Source organism: Electrophorus electricus, chromosome 19, assembly GCF_041902795.1.
Source record: "Electrophorus electricus isolate QZ-2024a chromosome 19, ASM4190279v1, whole genome shotgun sequence".
Taxonomy (NCBI): Eukaryota; Metazoa; Chordata; class Actinopteri; order Gymnotiformes; family Gymnotidae; genus Electrophorus; species Electrophorus electricus.
The window spans coordinates 1,798,170-1,819,686 of NC_137515.1; the positions used below are offsets into that span (position 1 = coordinate 1,798,170).

The 21,517-nt window shown below is 44.0% G+C and overlaps 3 protein-coding genes across 5 annotated transcripts; 1 reads left to right on the forward strand and 2 right to left on the reverse strand.

The window, feature by feature from the left end:
* Positions 1 to 829: 829 nt before the first annotated feature.
* On the reverse strand, positions 830 to 8,205 carry brap (BRCA1 associated protein). Of its 2 annotated transcripts, XM_027032278.3 has the most exons (12): positions 7,840 to 8,201; positions 7,394 to 7,549; positions 7,065 to 7,257; positions 5,864 to 6,053; positions 5,540 to 5,653; positions 3,905 to 4,053; positions 3,364 to 3,439; positions 3,115 to 3,253; positions 2,868 to 2,977; positions 2,514 to 2,603; positions 2,291 to 2,394; positions 830 to 2,199 (listed from the first exon to the last, which is right to left on the reverse strand). In XM_027032278.3, exons 1-12 carry the CDS (start codon positions 7,916 to 7,918, stop codon positions 1,830 to 1,832), a joined length of 1,770 nt encoding a protein of 589 aa, XP_026888079.2. In that variant the 5' UTR covers positions 7,919 to 8,201; the 3' UTR covers positions 830 to 1,829. The 2 variants fall into 2 exon arrangements, with proteins under 2 accessions (XP_026888079.2, XP_081558393.1); XM_081702267.1 differs by lacking the exon at positions 2,514 to 2,603 and having other exon boundaries at positions 7,840 to 8,205.
* A 1,536-nt stretch (positions 8,206 to 9,741) lies between these two features.
* On the forward strand, positions 9,742 to 14,743 carry tor4aa (torsin family 4, member Aa). 2 transcript variants are annotated; one of them, XM_027032265.3, is made up of 2 exons: positions 9,742 to 10,476; positions 13,070 to 14,743. In XM_027032265.3, exon 2 carries the CDS (start codon positions 13,070 to 13,072, stop codon positions 14,291 to 14,293), a length of 1,224 nt encoding a protein of 407 aa, XP_026888066.2. In that variant the 5' UTR covers positions 9,742 to 10,476; the 3' UTR covers positions 14,294 to 14,743. The 2 variants fall into 2 exon arrangements, with proteins under 2 accessions (XP_026888066.2, XP_026888067.2); XM_027032266.3 differs by lacking the exon at positions 9,742 to 10,476 and adding an exon at positions 10,496 to 10,827.
* Positions 14,744 to 15,414: 671 nt separating this feature from the next.
* Positions 15,415 to 21,376, reverse strand: zgc:56235 (Voltage-dependent anion-selective channel protein 2-like). Its single transcript, XM_035535255.2, has 9 exons — positions 21,166 to 21,376; positions 19,599 to 19,670; positions 19,411 to 19,460; positions 18,165 to 18,317; positions 18,022 to 18,074; positions 17,710 to 17,931; positions 17,275 to 17,425; positions 16,359 to 16,416; positions 15,415 to 16,211 (listed from the first exon to the last, which is right to left on the reverse strand). Exons 2-9 carry the CDS (start codon positions 19,663 to 19,665, stop codon positions 16,120 to 16,122), a joined length of 846 nt encoding a protein of 281 aa, XP_035391148.1. The 5' UTR covers positions 19,666 to 19,670; positions 21,166 to 21,376; the 3' UTR covers positions 15,415 to 16,119.
* Between the last annotated feature and the right edge of the window lie 141 nt (positions 21,377 to 21,517).

Sequence of the window (21,517 nt, forward strand, 5' to 3'; positions counted from 1 at the left end):
ATTTTTGGGATCCTCTGAAGAAAAACGACTTTACGACTGACCTGCGCCTGAAAAGTCAAGTATTTAATTCAACAAACTTCTAAAACCACAAGTGGAAAAGATTGATAGAATAGAGTGATATTCCTAAGAGATCGTCTCAGGTTGCCCAGTTAATAAATTCTGATTTGAAGAAGGACCTCCTACCAGGAAATATATTCAAGGTACCCTGTATGAGGACTAGTTTAATTACATTTTTAAGTTCAGTGAGACCAAATATTTGTTGAGCATAGCCAGATATTTACATTTATGGCATTTATCTGACACTTTTATCCAAAGCGACTCACAATTATGATTGAATACAACTTGAGCAATTGAGGGCTAAGGGTCTTGCTCAGGGGCCAACAGTGGTAACTTGGCAGTGGTGGAGCTTGAACTGGCAACTGCATGATACGTGTGGACATAAATGGTAAAAGACGACACAAAAATAATATTAATCATTACCCTTTGCTTATGCCAAGTGTGTAATTAGTAAATGATGGCTGTGAAATATAACTAAACATTATTCGGCTACAAACTGACCCATCTTCTTGCTCGCTTGCCTTGTGCTCTTACTACGTGCCGTTTCAATAGGTTTTTAGACTAGCTGTTCAGTAGATGGACAGATTATGCAGGGTCATCGGGTCTCCAAAGGCCTGTTGGAAGGTGGAACAGCAATGACGCTCAGTCAGTCAAGGAATAAGCAATTTTTACACAAACCCTTTCACTCCAACGCAACTTGCTAGACAGAAGGTCTGTTGGACAGCTTTTAAGACAAATATGGAATGATACTCTGCAATAATGAAACAAGATCTACCATGTAGCTAATTCTTTATTTAGCAAATCTGACAACTTTGCCACAGTTATAGTATATAATAAAATATATATATATATATTTGGAAAGAAAAGTACACTTGGTACATTTTCTATAATGGATGCAGTTACATTGCAAGAAATATTCTGTTTGTGTTGCATTCACAAGCATGACGAAATAAAGGACTGCACCGTAAAAACGCAAACCTGTATATCAAGCGTTTCAGTATTTTTTTTTTTTCTGTCTCCACGTCTGATGTGTGAGACCTTGCACAAAACTTGAAACTTCCAGGACTTTCAATTTGAGATTCATCAGTCCCGAGAAATGTAAGGTTCCTTCTCTAGCAGCAGGAGAAAGGGTCACAGCCAGCAGCATCTGCGGCACAATCCACCAGCTTTCTCGTGTTCAGCATATTAAAGGAAAAAAAGCCATTTTGCAATAAATCGACAAAGTCATGACAAGGTGTGGGTCCTTTTCCCCCCAGGTAGTCAGCGTGCAGTAGTTTAGTTATACTAAAACTTTCCATTTTTGGCTTCAGAAAAGTACGAAACATGTCTTTCCTAGGCACCAAAGAGTAAACAAGTATTTCGAATCGCACACTTGGACCAGTTACTTGCAACACCTCCATTGTTTTGCGCGTACTGCCGCTGTGCAAAAGTTCGTGTACAAAGCTAAAAAAAAGTTTGGACATAGCTTCACCACATGAAGGTGGTCAAACTGCCTTGAACGAAAACTGTCAAGGGCCATCACACGTACAATACGGAACTCTACTAAATTCAACCCATTCTGGTGTGAAGGCTTTATTAGTGTGAGATGAACAGAACTCTTCCTACCGCCCATACATCTGTTCCAACCTCCTAAGGTAACTACTGCTCACAGGGCAAGCAAGTCTGTGTGGGTCTTGAGGTTTTTGCAATCTGCTGTGGTGTCATGGTGGAACAGGTCACCAGTAAGCCTAACAAAAAGTCTGTCATTCATTCCAGCCCATTCCCCTAATTGGCTACTTCCCTCTTTTGGACCGCCCCTTCCTGCCACCCATCCTGCCTGTACCAAGGTTGGAGGGCCCAGGTTGGGGGGGGATGGGGGCAGCAGCAATGTTGATCTGGCCCTCTTGGATCTCTTGGCGGGCGTCGGCTGGCATCTGGTTGATCTGCTGCTGTGTCTCCAGGTAGAACATGATGTCACGGAGCTGCTCCTGCAACTCGGCGATCTGGACGTCCTTCTGGGCGGCGGCTTCTTGACCCCGCCTCTCCTCATCCTGAAGCTCTGCCTGGAGCTGGACCTGATTGGCTCTCAAGCACTGGTTCATCTCCTGCTCCTCCCTCAGCTCCTGGCCGAGTTTCGCCACCTTGTTATTCAGTTGTGTGCATCTGGAGAAGAGTGAATTCGAACACAGACTGGGAGTTACAACTACTCTACTTACACGTGCACGCATGTTCGCAGACGATGAGGAAACCTTACTTCTTTTCCATGGTCTGTTTCTCTTTGGCTAATTCATTCAGTTTAAGCTCCAAGTTGTCACACTTTTCAATGGTCTCCTTGAACTTGGCTTTCATGTTGTTGATCTGAAACAAACAGTAACCCATGTCAACATCTCTGAGCTAGCTGTAAAGCTGTGAAACAGGCCTACTACACCAGGACTACAGGCTGCACACCCGCTACCCAGAAAACCACTAGCTCCTACCTCTTCTGCAGTTTCTTTTTCCATATGGACAATTTTATTTTCCCAGTAAACTCGCTGAGACTCCAGTTGGCTGGTCAGCAAATAAGAATACTAAAGAAACAAAATTAGTCTGTGGGTTTTTTTTGTTAAAGAGTTAATTTACTTTAAAAGCACTAGAGTCATCCGGACGGACATGCACGTACGCACGGACACACACACACAGACACACACAGACGCGCACACAGACGCGCACACACACAGACACACACGCGCACACGCACACGCAGACACACAGACGCAGACACACAGACACACACACACAGACACACACACACAGACACACACACACAGACACACACACACAGACACACACACCTCAAGCTGCAGCGCATCGATCTTCTCATCTTGACATGAATCTCCCTCACACTCGTACTGCACCATTTTCCCATCTGTCTTGCTGGCCACCAGCCGGTGCACGTAGTTGTCTGCTCGCGTAAGCAAGAAGCCCGAAAGGTCACATCTCCGGCCAGCGAATAAACAGGAATTGTACATGTCAACAAACCGGCAGGGCACGCGAGGCGGGTTGCCGTGGCGGGTCACTTGTATCCAGGCGCACACGCACCTCCTGCATAGTCCCAGACGCGGTGGTTGGTCAGCTGCATGGCGTAGGTGTGTTGTGTCTCCTCGAAGTGCTTGTAGGCATGGCGGCTAACGTAGCGGCCGCAGCCGATGTGGCCACAGATCAGGCAGATCCACAGGTTCTACAGGCAGAGAAGAGGGCAGGGCTGTAGAGGCACCCCGGGGGTCCCGGGGCACTCGAGTGGGGCATTTGAGTGGGGCATTCGAGTGCCAGATTTGAAAGTCTTGCTACCTCTTGCACGCCGCACTCGAAGCACTTATTCTCCTCCACTGGCTCAGGGGTCTGACAGTACCTGCACACGGGACACCTGGAAAGGCAGATCTGACTGTGAGCACTCTAAACTACTAAAGCCCCCCAAACACCAGCGGTTAGCAATTCTGTTGTACCTGCTGAAAGTGCTGGTCACGTTGTTCACTTGTCAAAAGGCCATCAGTTACAAAAACACAATGACAGATGACAGCCACCCACACACCAACACAAGGGGCAGAATTAAGAACTAACCAGCAGCCCTTTATTGAAAGTGCCACCCAGAATCAAAATGTCAACCGTGTGGAGCGTAAACAAATAACAGATGTTCAAACAGTAAACAATGCGTCATTACACAAAGCATCGTCATGAACGCGGAAAGAGAGAGAACACGAAAGACACGGAAAACCCGACACACAAAACCACAGTGAGGTGGCTACACAGCAGTCGTGACATCTGTGACCGTACACTACAGGTCTGAGGCTACGTGGCAGTGTGGCGTTGCGTGCGTGCGGGGGTCACTCACGAGGCGTCCTCCCAGCGTTGCAGACACTGGCTGTGGAAGCTGTGGTTACACAGGGTGGTCAGCACACCGTTCACAGACTCGTCCATACGCTCCAGGCACACTGTGCACTTGGGCAGTTCCGTCAGGTCCATCACGGGAAGACTGGCCCCCTGATGAGTGCAAGCGATGGCAGCCCCACATTAGGATTGCAGGCCTGCAGCCCTCAGACTGCTCCTTGAGATGCAGATGTGGCCAAAAATATTGGTACCCTTGCATTTTATTAAAGGAAAGCATCGTTCAAATCAAAAACCACTTTTACTACTACAGGTGTGTCTTTGCACTGGTACAAAACCTAAATGTTTTGAAAATAAGTTTTTGCCTACAAAGTAAAAACCATTTTGTCTACAAAGATGTTCTAATATTAGTGTGGACAAAATTACTGGTACCTTCTGAAGGTGAAAAACTATTGCATAGCAGTGATAGTTTAATCACATTCCTCTGATTGAATTAGGCATACAAGTATTGGTAATCCTATAAACACTCACACCTTAAAATGGGGAAAGTACTTGTCACACTCACAGGTGCCAATATTATTAAGACATTTAAGGCCTCGTAGGAATGTAGCCAACATTTCTCAACGTGGCCGCAAGATTAAAATTGGCCCCAGATTGAACAGATGGCTGTAGGAATCTTGCATTACTGCCTCAGACACGGGGCATATATGAAGCTGTGTATATATGAGGCACAGTGAAGATCAAGGCATTTTGGATCTGAAAGTATGGCCCAGTGTCGGAAATCTGTGCCTCGGTCGTGGGTCTGGAGTCTCCCGGCAGGAAGACACACAAGAACAAGCACCGAGATGAGTGGTGCACTCTGACGTGGCCGGCTACGAGTCCCCGTGAGCACTGGTGGAGCAGTGACAGAGATCTGGAGTAGCGTACTGAAGACGCGTGGGTGAAGCATCCAGCAGAGTGTAGAAATCTTGTTCAGGATTACATAAAACACCTGACTGCAGTCCAAAGGCTGTGCTACAAAATATTACATTTAGGGTACCAATAGTTTTGTGCATGTGATTTCTGTCCCAGTCAGTGAGAAATAATTGAGCATTGAACAATTGAGGTTTAGAAAAAGGGAAGGGTACCAATATTTTTGGCCACATTTTTTGGACAGCTAAAGATGAGGGCCATAAAATTCAGCACTTTGCGAGGCAAACGTTACAGGCAGTGACACCAACACTGTAGGCGCGGCGCTAGTCAGAAAAGCCTCTTAGGAATTAGGGATCCATTCAGAGCTGGTCTTTGTTTGTGGAGTGTCAACCTGCTGATATTTCGGACTTATCTTCTGGGCTGATGTTTAGGCTAATATATTTAATATTTTAGGCTAATATTTTGCCAGATAGCCGAAATAGTTTAAAAATCACTGACCAATCACAGAGCCAGTCAAGAGGGAAAACTGAAAGTGATACATTTCCTTCTGAAAAGGCAGCAAAAGGTCTCAGAGGAAATTCTGACAAAAGTGACAAAGAAAGGTGCCCTTAATCAACACTGTGTACACGCGTACAGATTTAGGGCAGATGTATCCTCAGAAGTAAGCGTGGTCTGTTGGCGTTTTAAACATGTACAGTAATGAAAAGGTCACCAACGCCACACTACATACCTCCTCCGACTTGATGACCTCGGCCCGCTCCACATAGACTAACTGGCACACGGCGTCCTCGATGGAGTTGAACTGCCGGCCGTTGCAGGCTGTGTAAAAGCTGTCGGCATCGGCCTGTGAGAAGACATTTTATGCACTCAGGCACACGGCACTCGAACCACTTACATCATCTACAGTCCTGACGTTTCAGCTTTTATCTAAAGTGGCATCAGCCATCAGCAAAGACTTGAAACAGGGGTGGGGGTACTGCTAACGCGTAGGGGCAGGACGACAGGTTTGGCGAAGGCCAGTAACTCCACCACAGCAGCAGGGACGGTGACTCACCTGCGTGCTGAATTTGATGAGCACCATGTACTGGTTGGGCGTCGAGTCTCGGATGATCTTCATGTGTTCCATGACGTCGTTGAAGGGTGCCACGAACTTCATGAGGTCGTGGCTCGTCATGGTCGTTGGCACGGTGAGCACGCACAGCATGGCACTCCGTCGCACCTCCTCGGTCAGCGAGGTCATCTTACTGCACCGCCACGACCGGACGTGACCGGTGGGACGGGAACACATTTGCATGAGGCGTCTGCTAAAAGGTGTTTGAACCAACAGCGTGCCGGTTCAAACCATCGGTCCTGACAGTCCTGACTTCTGCAGGCTGCGTTTTGCAGAACAGGACGTGATGTACAGTGCAGTTCATTAGTGAGTGGACCATGATCAAATTGACACAGTGTCTGAGTCTTTAGTCCAGGACATCGAATTTAAAGTTAAACTCTGAGGTTAAAGAACAGAATAACAGCTTTGATTTGAGCGTATTTAAACCTACACGGTGGAGTAAAAATATATAGGTATCACAAACCTTTACGTCCTTTGTATTTTTATACATCCTAACGAGACTCAAGATAATTGGACAATAGGATGTTCTTCCGTGTCGTGGCTGCGTTCTTGGCTGTGTTCTTGGCTAGCCGGGCTAGCCCCACGCCCTTGGCTAGCCCCACGCCCTTGGCTAGCCCCACGCCCTTGGCTAGCCCCACGCCCTTGGCTAGCCCCACGCCCTTGGCTAGCCAGGTGTGAGTTACTGATGCTGAACTGAAAGCTCAAGAGTTGACAACCATGGAATTCACATTTGGAGTCTTCTGCCGTTACCGCCTTGCAGCAGAACAATGACATGAACTCAGTACTAAAGCCCTTATGAAGGTTTTCAAGGTCACAAAGTGCAATGATCTGGATTAAACATGAAAATCACCTGCCGTGAGTCCCACTGCGCACACATTTCATTTACTGAAGAAAAGCCCCAGAAACAGGCTGGAACTGAAAATGACAGCAATACAGCTCTTACAGAGGATAACGGGGAAAAATATCAGAATACTTGCAACCGAGTATCTACTAAACATTTTATTTAAAATTCTGTTAAATTGTCTACTTATAGATTGAACTCCATGTGTCGTTTATAATTCAGTAGAGAGAGACGTATCTCAAAGGCACCAGTGTATTTGAGTGGGTGTTAAAACACAAACAGCTGACTTTGTAGTGTTCTCACTTTGTCTTGTAGAGGTGCATGATGCCATGTACGATCTCCACCGACGGGTTTCCACTGAAGAAGGAAATCTGGTCTGGAAGGTGCTTGGAGGGAGACTCCAGGCCTCTGTCTTCACCACTGTGCTCAGTCTGCACCTGCAGACCGCTGCTGCTGTCCTTACTGGGCTGGGGCACCTCCTTCTCATCAGATCCATCTATACGTGGAATTTCATTGGGATTATGCGATGGATTATAATATGGATCACAAATACATGTACTCTCCTTAATCTGCTTCTACAGACTGTTCAAAAAGACCTCATATTTTCACTCAAAACAAGGCGCAGTTCTAACCTGGTGCAAAGGTCTCAATTACCATGTCTGACATGGCTCTGCTACCAATATGTTGATGGAGGACAGCTGACTTCTCCAACTCGGTCTTGCCCACCAAAGCAGTCTTGGCAGAAGCCAGGGCTTTCTCTCTCATCTCCCCTTCTGACATGTCCTCATCTGCAGATGACCGGACAGGGAGCAGGTCGTACTGAATCTGACACAACCCTGAGCCTTACAAACACGGTATCTGCGACGTCACATCGCGTGCAAGCAGCAAAATGCTTCGTCACTTTGTGGTAAATGGACCAAATCGACCGCATCAGCACAGACAAGTCATCTGCGCAGTTGGAAAGGGGACCGTAGACCCGCAGAAACAGCGTCAGTACAGACGGGTCAGCTGCGCAGTTGGCCAGATGGTCTATGGCTACGGGTTAAGATTAGACCCAGTGTTGTGGTGATGATCTTACCGGCGCAGTACTCGAAGCCTTGTGGCATAAGAGACTGGTCTGCTATCTCCAGACGGATCACGACCAGTGACACGCTCATGTGTTAAACTGGTAGATATCTCGCCGTAACCGAACACTGGATACGCAGCGCCTACAAGCACAACAAAGCCCCAGCTATATACAGAAACCGCTGAGACAGAACGATAACGAACCAGATTACTTTACCAGCATTTGCGATAAACGTTATCGGGATTAGTAAAAAGATAGAAATGTCTACATTACTGTAGCACAGTAATTCTGTACTATATTTGAGAGAAAGCGTGACAAATAAATGTCGTTGTGGCGTGACTGTCATCGGTCACTTCCGAGTAAAGAATGAAACGCCGTACTTCTTTCAAAATAAAAGCACCAACTCCCTTATTGCGTTTCCACGCTTTTCCCAAATACCTGAGTCCGCACCCGGGACCCGTTCTGGTCTCGTCTGAGGCAAAGGCGAGGTTTTCGCTGGTTTTCTTTCACCCATCTGATTTATACGTCACTTTTTTGCACACAGTACTCAATCCAAATTCTAAAACGTGTTCTTGCTAAGTAACGTCCACCACCACCTAAAAATGCTACATTACATGCTGAGATTAGATTCATCGTGTACAGATAGTAGGCTAAGGGCACCTTACTGCCACATTCAACACAATGTGTCACAACACTTTGCTTTCTAGACTTGAAAACCTAGTTGGCATCACTGATGGAGTATTTGTGTTGTTTATATCGTATCTCATTGATAGACAACAGTTTGTCTCTACTCACAGGTTTAAATCAGGTCTGTGTAATCTCACACATGATGTTCCTCAAGGTCCAGTTCTTGGTCTGCTACTGTTTATTATTTACATGCTCCTCCTTGGTAACATTATCAGTCCTCCAGTTCCACTGTTTTGCAGACGATACAACAATTTGCATACACACTAAGCCTTCAAACATGCTGCCACAAGTTCCTCAACATGGGAGACAAAATCTTGGAAGGCTGACGATTGTTTTAAAATTAAACAATGACAAATCAGAGGCGATACTAACTGCCTCTCCAGTGACCCTTAAGAAAGTTAGGCAGCACACACTAAATGTTCCAGATTTTACCACCTCGTCCTGGTTCCTGATTTTGATGTCATTATAGTTTCCAAACAATCATTTGCCTGCCACCTTAAAAAAGTTGCTAAGACTGCTTTCTTAACATCTCTAGATTGCATTCTTCTCACTGAGCTTCTTCTCTATACATATTTAATTGATAGAGTGGATTATTGTGAGCTCTGGGCCTCCAGGTGTAGCATGTGCAGAACTCAGCTGTGAGGATTCTTGCTTGCACCAGATGATGGGAGCATATATCTTCCACACTCAACTGTTGGTTTTTAAGATTGAACATGATCAGGCACCTTTCTGCCCTCCTTCACTCGTGTTCACGTTCATGTACTCTCCAGTCTTCCTGTTTACTCTCTGTCCTGCACCATGGGAGACAGGGCCTCTAGTGTAGCAGGACCTAGACTCCAGAACACTGTGCCGTCTTCTAAAACCCACCTGTTTCTGCCTGCACTCTCAGTACTCACTCTTTGTCATTTAATTTGTCTTATTTTCATTTTAATATGCAACATTTATTTCACTGCATTCCTGTCTTATTGTGCATTGCTATCATTGTTATTGTTATATTATAATTATTTTTTTTTACCATAATTTTATGTACAGCAAACTTGGGTATCTTGAAATGGGCTTACAAATAAAAATATTATCTATCTATCTATCTATCTATCTATCTATCTATCTATCTATCTATCTATCTATCTATCTATTATTTGTCAGGACAAGACTAGGGTACAAGTCAAACAACACAAAGGATTTATTGCAATCATTTTATTTATTTCGATTCTTTAGGATGGGCAAGTCTTAAAGCTGGTTAAAGAACAATTTCATAGACCCTGCACTGCAGTCACTGAACACAGTCACCTCTGTTAGTACAAGAAATTATGCTAAATCCATTCACAAGAAAAAGTACAGACAGCTCTTTGACAGCCAGGGCTTAATTTGCATGTTTATCTGATCTCATTTAAATTCCCGAGAGCGCCATTCCAGAAAGCATTTACACGAGGCCAAACACCGCCCAGGTCTCTGCAGTGACGCGGTCTTACGCATCTACCCTCTCAGTGAACTTTTCAACCCCTCTTCATTTTATACTAGTTTATGTAAGCAGTTTACTTTTGACTGGAGTATTTATTTTATGAGCTCCGAGAACAAATGCTTGAGAGATAAAACAACGTTTAATAAAGTTAATCTAAGAAATTCAACATAAGCAATACAGATAAGGCTATAGGCCTTCTCAAAAAATACTTTAATTAAATGACAAACACATACTGGTATTGTTGAGTGTGCTTTTATATCGCACATGATAATCCGACGTGTTAATGTGCTGAGTTAGTGTGAGGCTGTGCCGACAGCTTCAGTGCGTGAAGGGAAGAGGAGGGGTTTGGATGGCGGCTGGGTAGAAGAGAGGACATAGGAGGAGTTGAGCTTGTTCGAAATGCTGGTCAGGAGAAAAGAAGCTCCTCATTTTCAGTGCTCTTCACGATAGCCCACGTTTGCCAAGGCATTTGAGATTTAAAACGCAGAACTCGTTCAAAGGTGAGTTGACCACAGGCGGAGTGCGTCGTTGCTCATGTAGGCTGCTGAAACTACGCTTGAAGTTTCTTTCCTTTCCCGCATCATTGCAGCGGCGGCCACAGTCTTATCTTAGTCGTACTCTACCACCTCAACTTCCCGTTTCGCTTGGTTTATCTAAATGATTAGACCCGAAACAGCTGCCGCTGCTGAAACCTTTCCGCTATTTCATCTTGTTAGGTCTTGTATGCACAATAGCGCTAATGCAAACGTCGGCATCACTTCCAGGAACGCTGTGCGATCTTGTTGACCAAGCATGCAATGCGTTTATACTTCAGACTTCTGCAGACTTTCTAGCAGGACTGTAACTGAAAGGTACGTTGCCATGGCGCAGTACAGGACATCCAGAAAGGAACTCGTCTGGTTGAGTTGAGTGAAAAGAAATGCAGGGCGCGTGGAGTTTCTGTCGGTGATTATGGAGGGTGCAGATACGCAGGACCTTCTGCGGAACACCTGATGGATTCAGAAGATACACTTTTGCAAGTTTAAAAGTTTACTGTGGGGGAAAGCGGTCTCGGGGAGTAGGAAGTTAGATGATGGCCTCATGGTAGTTATTTGATATTATTAACCGAAGATTATTTTTAAAAACTTCATTGTTAACTGCCGTAACCGCCCTTGTTTTTGTAATGTCAAACAAATCTTAAGAGCCGTTGTTCACCGAAGCACATAACATTACTTGCATTGTGAGACTCCACAATAATTACTGTTAATTGCTGTTCCCGTGAAATAAGTCACCTTTCGCTTAGTTGATTGCGTGATGACATGACGTTGTTCATTTCTAGTTGGTCATTCAAATTGCACAACATAAGTTGGAACATGATTTAATAACATTATTCATAATACTGATTGAATATGTGATAATTGCGTACTTGTAGCTTCCACTTCCACAGAACAGATACTCCGCGAGCCTAAGGTAATACTTTCTAGCAAGAATCGTGTGAAAAATTGTACATTGTAGGTGGAGATGGTCAGAAAGCAGATGTAATTCCTGAAAAATATTTAACTAAAGCACTCTCTAAATCTCTTAAAGAAATATAGGAGAATGATCAAACTTGTCTAAAACCTGTTTTTTGCTTCTATCACAACGGGAAACACTGATGGATGTTTGGGGTTATTACTGTTGTTCTTTACTCTCTAGCCACAAGATCAAACAAACCAAAAAAAATCTATTTGGTATATACAATATATCTCACTTTCGCCTCAACGGGCCCAATGCCGAATTGTCCTCAGATCATATCCTTGGTAATATGGTCGTGGAGGGATGCGCTCAGCATCCAGCGAGCCATGCGCATCTGCACGGCGTGAAGGCACCGCTCAGCCACTCTCATCGCTGGCCAGCATTCTGAGCCATGGCGTACAACGGACCTGACCACAGCCTGGTAGATTTTTGATTTCAGGCGCTTGGAAATTCTCTTATCACACAGTAGGCCGGTAACTTCCTTCCACCGCAGCCAGGTCGCGCTGACTCTCGCCCATACCTCGCCGGCGATGCCGCCGTCGTTCTACAAGACGGAGCCAAGGTGCCAAAACGTGCCGGTTTTCTTTAACTTGTCGCCGTCGTTGAGCTGCTGGCTCAGACGGTTGCTCCAGGCTTGTGCCTGGTGCTGCAGCTCCTCTCGGGTGGTGACTGCAAGCGCGAGGTCGTCGGCGTAAAGCGGCGTCCAGGCGTCCCTGCAGGTTCTGCGTTACGGTGACCATGAGGAGAATGAGCAGCTGTGGTGACAGTGCAGCGCCCTGGACAATGCCGCTGTTGGACGTCCCAGCTGTGCACCTCCAACTGCTGGCATTCAAATAAAGCAATTTAGTCCAGCCGACGAGGCTCGCTGTGTTCGTGGGGTGCATACCTAAAAAGCTGATGGGATACGTGATCAAAGGCTTTCTCTACGTTCAGAAAGGCGGCATGTGGTGGCTTGTTTTTCTCGTGGTGCCTATCAACTGGTGGGCTGCGAAGATTGCTTCGGTTGTTCCACAGCCTTTCACGAAGCTGCACTGGTTGACGCTGATCTGGACGATGTCGCGGAAGTGTCGGTTGTGGATTCATTTGAAAATTTTCATGGTGTGCGAGAGCAGGCGTATTGGCCGGTAGTTGGAACATGCCACTGGGTTCCCCCTATTCTTGAAGATTGGTGTGGTGATGCTCGTAGACCAGTCCATCAGTGGTTGGCTGGCAGTGACCACGGCATTGAAGAACACGGTCAGCCAAGCTGCCGCCTCGGTGCGCAGATCCTTGAGCTTGCTGGCAGGTCATCCGGGCTCGGGCCTTCCGGTCCTTTATATTTCCAATAGTCACAGTCACCTCCTCAGTTACCATCGGAGGCACTGGTCCAGAGCAGGAAAGACCTTCCAGAATTGGCAGATGTGAGAATTCGATGTTTGAGATCTCATCAAAGTGTTCGCGCCACCTGCTCAGGATTTCCTTCTTATCCTTCACGCCCATGTAGTGCTCATGTTGTTGTTTTATTTATATTTTTTTATATATATATATATATATAACATGACATCTATAGTAATTTTACACAGACACTACATGATGTTCATTTTTCAATGTCTCTCACAGATGAGTGACCAAGACATCCCTGAAAAGGTATCGGAGAGCGAACCAGAGATGAGGAAGGAAAATGGGACGCTGTCATTCTCCGAGTTCTCCTCATCTGTGCGAGCCATGGTTCGAATTCGTCAGAAGTACCAGGCGATAAAAAAGAGACGCCTGGAGATTTCGTCTGCAAAAGTTCCTTTCTGCACCTCTGCACGTTCCACTAGCCCCAAGGTCTTCACGTTTGATGGGGTTGCAGATGGCAGTTCCATCGTGTCGGGCAAGAAGAAGAAAAAGAAGAAGGCTCGTATCCTCTTTCCCAGCGGAAACCGCCGAGTCGTGCCCACCAAGGAGCACAGCCGTGCCAAGAGCTGTCTGGTCCTGTTGTGTGTCATCGTCTTTTTGCAGGTTTACAATGCCATTGAGAACCTGGATGACCATGTACTTAAATACGATCTGGAGGGACTTGAGAAAACCATCAAAAGGGAGGTTTTTGGACAGCAGGAGGCAAGTGAGGGTCTCTTGGGACATTTAAGAGATTACTTGTCGACCTATGTCCACAGTAAACCTTTGGTGTTGTCTCTGTTGGGCCCCAGCGGTGTGGGGAAGAGCCATCTGGGGAGGCTCCTGGCCCAGCACTTCCGCTCTGTGGTGGGTGAGCAGCTAGTCCTGCAGTATTATGTTCTCCACCACTGTCCCACACAAGGAGACCATCCTCTCTGCACCCAGACCCTGACCACCCACGTCTCTGAAATGGTCACTCTGGCTGAGGAGGAAGAGAAGATCCCCGTTTTCATCTTCGATGAAATGGAGCACATGCCCATTGAGCTGCTGGACACCATGCTTGGCCTCGTCACCAAACGAGACAGCAATGAATACCTGAATGCCATCTATATCCTCATCAGCAACCTGGAGCAGGGCGAGATCACGAAGTTCATCCTGCAGAACTCCTCGAGCATCACTGCTTCAGCTCGAGGGCGCTTCAGCAAGCAACTGAGTCCTCTGCTGCTCGGCCACCTGAAGAAGCACCATGCGCTGTGGCTGGAGGCCGAGCTGCTGCCTCTTACGCTCCTAGAGAAAAGCCACGTCATGGAATGCTTTATTGACGAGATGTCCAGGGAAGGATTCTACCCCGACCGCTCCCATGTAGAAAGACTAACAGAGGAGCTGTCATACTATGCTGTGGGCGATCGACAGTTTTCACGCACTGGATGCAAACAGGTGGTTGCCAAGGTGAATCTTCTGTGAAACCAGAGTGGAAGATTATTGAAGTGGTGTTGGATTGAGGTTTGTTGAGAAGGAAATACTTGAGGAATACACCAGTTAGCAAGGCCAGGGCTGCAGGATGATACTGACACGGTCCCTGGTTATTGCCACATTTTTCAAGGGAAAAACTTTCTTAAAGTTGAATGTGTTAAAAACATTTTATGAAATCTTATTACACCATTTTATTTTTTTTTTTACATTTTAAAGTGGAACATGTCATTTCACATCTTTTCAAGCACACAGTGTTTTTTGTTTACTTGTTATCTGTAAATGGTAAACTTTGCATGAACGCAGATGCATATTGGAGCATGATGGCCAAGTGCAAATAGGGAGGACTGTTAATAGTGCACACATTTCCCATACACAGAAAACACAAGAATGAAATTGCACCGCAGCCAACCCACCGTGTCCTCAGGAGGTTTTGGGAGAGCAATGGCTAAAGGATTTTTGTGAGATACTCAAGATGCTAGAAGTAAAGTTGAAAAGACTACTTGAGCTGATTTTTTTATATACCCTTTATTTATACATTTTGAAGGATGTCTGTTTTAGAACTGAAATCACTGCAGTGGTGTTCCTCAGATTTTCACCCTGTTGGATTATCTCTCTGAACTTGAACTTTTGCAATATGCTGGTACGTTTCTTACAAATTCAAATCACTCTAAACTCTTCTCAGCATTTCTTTCTATTTCTGATTATCAGTTCATGTAAGGTTCTCTTTAACTATCATTGATGCTTTGTTCTAAAAACCCCTCCTCTGATTCTTCTGTACTGAATCCAAAGACAGACACCAAAATTAGAAAGCTGGTCAGAGCAATTGGTTACAGCTTCAGCAAACTTATATGCAAGTGAGCTATAAACAGGAACTTTTATAGTACTTTAATACACTTTATCACCACCCATAGACCTGCTAGATATTGGGGTAAGTGGTATATTCCAAAAATGTTTAACCAATAAAACGTGACATCCTGTTCTTATTTCTTCATATTTCATCTTTAATCTAAATAGATGCGAGTGTTACCAGGCAGGACAGGACATTGCCTACAGTAAATGGAGCTCCTTTTAAACCAGGATTGCTTCTAAACTGAATAAAAGGGGACAGCACGTTGGGGAAAACCCTCACCTTTTATTTCATTTCTGTATTGGAATTTGTTAGCTACTGCAGAAGTGAGGTGATTATGCTCAAACCCAACTAACAGTTGGTAAAACACATTGAAATTGACCAAATTAATCCAAGTAAGCCATAATGTTCAACAACTTTCCTAAGCAGTAGTGTTCAGTTTATTGCAGAATGCTGGTGAAATGTGTCTACATGTTCACTCACTACTCAGTGAGATGTTTATAAGCCAGCATCCCAGCTCTATGTATATTTCTATATGTGACTGCGTGAGACCGTTTCGTGCTAAAATGCCCCAGTAGTGCAGTAATAGACTGTTCATCCTGGCAGTCAGACCGCATGGCCCTGAGACAGGCGTGATGGAGGTTTCACTCTCCTCGCGTAATATACCATCAGGCAGGAGGAAATAAAAAGGTGCTTAAGCATATAAAACACTCCACTGCCAGTGAACACTAGGCATAGTGCATACAGTATTTTTTCCTACAACAGTTTAGTCTTTGTAGTAGTAAACATACTGCAGGTATCAGACAAATGAGTTTACAACATTATCCTCTGATTGATTATTGTCACAAGTGTATTTTCATTTGCACTTAATTCTTGGGGCGGTTAAGGGGTGCACTTGTGTATATGAGAAGCAGAAATAGTGGGAGTGGAGGTGGAGTGTGCTTGTCTCTCTTCCACTCCACGAAGACACTTATGCTTCGACTTCAAAGCCCAGTCCGACCTTGTGATCTCCAGCGCTGAAGTTCTTGCCGTCGATGAGTGCAGAGAGAGTGACTTTCACTTCTGAAGAACAGCAAGGCGTGAGGAGCACAAGTCAGGCCAAGCACAGAACTGTTGCAATTATGCTAAACTCAAACAAGTGTAGCACTAAAACCCAAACAGATCAAATACAAGTGCAGAAAATGGCAAAAGAAAAAGTAAAGCATTTACCCGGTCGCAGACGCTGAGTGTAACCAATCCCAATCAAGCTGGTATTGTTCACCTTTGCCTGCAAGTGCAAAAATAAAGGAGCGATACCAACAGGCACTTGCACAATGCTGCTAATAATACTACTACAACTTTATCACTTGGTAATCATGTTTAGTGTTGACACTGGAACAATGACACCAACTTGGACAATTTTAAACATGTTGGTTGATCAACTAGGTTTGCAGCAAGTGTGTAAATTACATTTTTGCCCACAACATTTATTTTAATAAAATATTTAAATGCTAAACATCAGCAATTTCTCAGCATTCAGGGACATCTCACAGGTTTACAGTATTTGCATCAAATGCTTGGTTTTAGAGGTGAAGTTGGTGTCAAAATGACCTCCCATAGATTTCCACAGGGCAGAATTTCAAAATGACAATTTCAACATTGATTGAATCAACACCAGCATATTGGACATAGTTGGGTTATTTCAATTTCCTACTGAAACTTCGCAAAGGACCAAACCCTTAAATCGCTCACATTTCTTCAGGAGTTGCTTGCATTTCTGCATGCTCTTGCACGTCCTGGCATGTCTGATCATTTTTAATACCAAGAGTACCTGATCAGTACTCCAGATCACAGAAATACAGATTTACTAAATATGTAAACTTTTTTGCCACGTCAATGGTCTGAGAGATTAAAATGCTACTTGTGGAATCTACCCTAAAGCAGCTGCTGTTATAACCAACATAGCCGTTCCTCTGCTCAAAGTCGTCAAAAAGGTAATCCCTTCGACATCTGCAACTCTAAAACCATGCATAGAACACTTTGAAATGCTGAATGTTTTTATTATTATTACTACTACTACATGCATGACCCATCAAAGGCCACAATAAGTGAATAAAGATCACAAAGATCAATCCCATGAACTCACAGACAAAGAGGCATCACTGTCTAGCTGGTACTTGGCAGCAATGCCAAAGTGGGTGTTGTTGCTGCCAGCTGTCCAGGCCAGAGTGACTGCAGTCTCCAACTGATCACTGACCTTCTGGTACACAGAGCCTCCAAACTCAGTTCCATCATTTCTGGGCAAAACAAGACCGGTGTGCTCATCCTTAATAATGAATCACAAACGCTCAATACTGGACCATTTAAAAGAATACTTCAAAATCTATAACCATGCCAGCACTGAAAAACTAACAGGGTCTCATCTGAATAACCAGTCACTGCTAGCTTTGACTTGTTTTTTTTTTGTTTGTTTGTTTGTTTTTTTAAACAACTGCTTAGTTTTTCTTTTCATACTGCATTTGCTGATGGTCATTCAACTGTAAACATGGCTAATGGTTTACTCCCACATCTTGATGCTTACACACTGGTGTGAAGCTGGAAGTCTCCTTCCTTATAGCTTAGAGCAAAGTTGTTCTGTACAAGTGTGGACTTGGCTGTGTCAAACGCGATCTGGTAGCCAGCCAGCCAGCCCTCGTAACCCAAGACAGCTGCAGAGTGCAACACTGGGCCATCAAAGTCAACATCACAGGACAGGTTAAGGTATTCCCGCTTATAGCCCGTCTTCAATTTGCCAGTCTTCTTTCTGTGGAAGACAGAAAGGCCATCTTTTTTACTTCACAATATTATCTAGAAGCATCTCAAAAGGCACTCTGCTGGTGGTTTTCCCACTCACCCTGTGTTTGGTACAAAGGAGGTGTCAAAAGCAACTTTCAAGCCCTTTGCCAGCTGAAGAGGAAAAGAGAAATTACTCGAGGGAGTTCATTTAACCACTAAACGGATCTGTGAATGAAAGATGTTCAGGAGAAGCATTCCGACCTGGTCCTCCACAGAAAGTTCCGTAGCCAGAGTATTGTCCGTGTTCCACTTTTGACTGAGGCTCAGTCCCAGCTCTGTCATTTTGAACTTGGTCTCCAGACTCCCAGCAGCCCTGCCGCTGCTGGTATTGGCAGAGCCAGAGGTGCTGAACTCCTGTAGTCAATCGCAAAAGAGTATCATAGAAATAGATAAAAACCAAAACAAAGGATGCACAAGGATAACTGAGAACTGAGATATGCTCATGATTGTTATCCTGCTTTAGCCACTGAAACATCTTCTCCACTGCACCATGTAGAACTGTTTAGAAAGCAACAAATACTTCACAAAAAGTCATCTGGGGTGTCTATGCAACTCGTACACAACCACTCTTCCATTGACTTTACCATCTAATAGAGCCATCGAGGGGCAGCGGAAAGTCATGAAAGAAATTACACCAACACCACACACACACAGTCCCCAGTAAACATACACTATTCTTTATGGTACAATGGGGAAACCAGGCAACGATCCAACACAAGTCACTGAGTCATTCCCAATCAAATGCCTCCAGTGGAATTGGTCAGAGACCTTGTAAAGATGACATTTTAGAACTAAGCTTGTTCCACAAAGTACACCATATATGTGGTATCTTGGACTCTAACCTACTGTACAGGCTAGGACACATTCTATGAATAAATGACAAAGCACTTTTCTAAGTCGCTGTGGATAAAAGCATCTGCCAAATATCATAAATGTACATTTCAAATTAAAGATGGAGTTGTGCGATTGTCCAGCTACATCAAGTGACTATAGTACATCTGGCAATACTGCCTAGATGCACCATTTCCATGAAAAATAAAAAAATTATTGGAGCACGTGAATGAGGTTAAAAAACACCTAATAAGAGCCCAGCCACAGTTCAGGAATCACATGGCACACATTTAAAAGAAAGGAAAAAAAAGAAAATCAGCAATTTTCAATTCAAGAAGCAAGTGGCATATTGCTTCCTTTCATAATATCAGTATGCATGGATGATTAACAAATTACAGTATACATTTCTGAACATGGAACAGCTAGTTCACTTTTTTGTATTCAGTGACCATCTTTTACAAAACTTAACAAGTCATAATGCTACCAAACAAAGACCACCACATACATGTCTTACGTAGCTTCAGATAAAGACCGACACATACAAGGTGCTATAAAACAAGGGAAGTACAAAGACATGATGGAGGGCAGAGGGAACAGGAATAATCCACTAACTCACCACTCCACTTTGGGACTTGGTCTTGAGGTCCAGCTTAACAATTCCAAAGCCTGCAAAAAAATAAAAAAATAAAAAAATAAAACACACAAAAAAAGGTGGTGAGAGGAAAAAACCCTAAAAAAATGAAATCCAACTAATTTTAAAAAGTACCAGGCTAAATTAAACCCAAACTCTGGGCAACATCATACCATAGCCCTTGCTGAAGACATCCTGCGCTGCTTTGCCCAGGTCACAGTATGAAGGAGGAACAGCCATCACACCTAACAAACGGGGTGATTAATATCTCACGCCTGGGATAAAGGGGCGTCTAACCCAGCTACTGAACACCATCTGCTGGGCAGCACCTCCAACCCTGACCTGACGGCGAGCTCTAATATTCAGTTATTTCTAAAGACCTTGATCACCTGTACCAGGTGTCACAGCGAGTACACCATTGGTTACTCTTGAGGTGACGTAACAATAGTGAAACTGGCAATATCGTAAGCCATCTAATAAACATGTGACCTTTTTTTATTAAGTTACTTTTTTGCCTTACAAATACGCTTAACAATAAAACGTTTAACAATAGCATACTGCGAAAAGCTGTGTCACGAACGCAAAGCATTAGGGCATATCTTTATAGTTACCTTTACTCAAAGAAACAGTTACTCAGTCAGCCTCATTAATTAATTATGTAAAAGAGTATGACGTTTAAAAATGGCCAGGATACTTTTTCATGAATGCAAAAAATGCTTTAGTATTTGTACTGTTTAAATAAGTTCCAAAATATGTTGTTTTCATTTAAATTTCATTTCACGTAGGTTAAATGGTTTGTGCTAAACCGGATTCAGTAGCTACTTGAACAGTTGTCATCACTTTGTTGTTAACGACTTGTTCAAAATTACATTCTTACAACACCGGCATACAATAATGTATTCAATACAATTATGTCTTTGGAAAACTGACATCGGATTTACAGCTAAAGTAATTAAGTGACTAGCAAAACTAGCGTTTTCGTATATCAGATAGCCAGCTTTCTAACGCTACCTACTCTAGCTTTTTCCATGTAACGTTACCTGTCATATTTGCCTCAACAAAATGTTGTAATTGGGAAGTCACTACTTCCCATTAACGATACAAAGTCATTTTCGTGTTGCAAGTAATAGAAATTTCATACCGACGTCGTGGTGCAGCACAAGCACTGAGACAAAAGCTAGAACTTGCAATGGCTTTGAGTGTTAGTTGCTATACCAAGTAGGATAAAACTGAAGAAGAAAAATGCGGTCTGCGCAATCGAATGAGGCGGCCACAGGCAAAAATGCATAAAGGTCTTTGTACTTTAAAATAAAAGTCCCTGAGCACTTACTAACACTAAATTAGGAGCCATGAGAATATTACCCTGAAACAGAATTTAAGGTTGTACGAAAGCACAGAAGCTTGATGTACAAGCAGAATACGTGGGATCAATCTGGACTGATGTAAATTTTGCATTATGTCTCTTAACATTTTTAATTTACAAGCTAAGATGATAGTCTACAAAGGAAATAACGGATGCCAAAACCCGTCGTAAAACTACCCACTGACCTGTAGGGGCCGCCAAAGCCACTTCAGTCAGTCAATGCCAATGGTCAAGACCCAAAGGTAATGGCCGTGGCTTTGAAAACATTTATATCTTTGTTATTATTATAAATATGTTGCATTTAATCACACAGCATTGTTATTAAGTAAGTATATTCTTACTGGTATCCCTCCAAAACAGTGCTGACTTTTACTTACCAGTCTAGAAAACTACAAGCAGGAGAATATTAAAAAGGACGCTGTTAAACGCAGAAGAACACGTAGAGTTTTTAGGTATTTTTTGGAAGAAGTTTGCAACAAAAGATAATCGGAATCAAAACACAAAATATGTCGTTCCACCTTAAACAATTTTGTTTGCGAAAATATGGCGCTCCGTGGCGTCGGAGGAACAGACTGCCCCGCCTCAGCACGATTGTTCAGCGTTTTGCCCAACACTGACAGGAACAGGGCAACTAAGAAACTTCTAGCTGTCAAACGCACACAACAAATACTGCTTTGGAGAGCCCGTACCAGAACCAATGACCAAGATAGTCCTGTAAATAGTACTTTT

What these genes read in the sequence shown, in the direction of transcription:
- brap (XM_027032278.3), bottom strand. Translation starts at nt 7,918, where the DNA reads ATGAGCGTGTCACTGGTCGTGATCCGTCTGGAGATAGCAGACCAGTCT. An exon ending in ATGCACCTCTACAAGACAAA is followed by an intron (nt 6,054 to 7,064) that starts GTGAGAACACTA and finishes GTGGCGGTGCAG; the next exon opens with TAAGATGACCTCGCTGACCG. An exon ending in CGTCTGGGACTATGCAGGAG is followed by an intron (nt 2,978 to 3,114) that starts GTGCGTGTGCGC and finishes TTACGCGAGCAG; the next exon opens with ACAACTACGTGCACCGGCTG.
- tor4aa (XM_027032265.3), top strand. Translation starts at nt 13,070, where the DNA reads ATGAGTGACCAAGACATCCCTGAAAAGGTATCGGAGAGCGAACCAGAG.
- zgc:56235 (XM_035535255.2), bottom strand. Translation starts at nt 19,665, where the DNA reads ATGGCTGTTCCTCCTTCATACTGTGACCTGGGCAAAGCAGCGCAGGAT. An exon ending in TTCCAGCTTCACACCAGTGT is followed by an intron (nt 17,426 to 17,709) that starts GTAAGCATCAAG and finishes TGTTTTGCCCAG; the next exon opens with AAATGATGGAACTGAGTTTG. An exon ending in ACAGTGATGCCTCTTTGTCT is followed by an intron (nt 16,417 to 17,274) that starts GTGAGTTCATGG and finishes TTGCACTTGCAG; the next exon opens with GCAAAGGTGAACAATACCAG.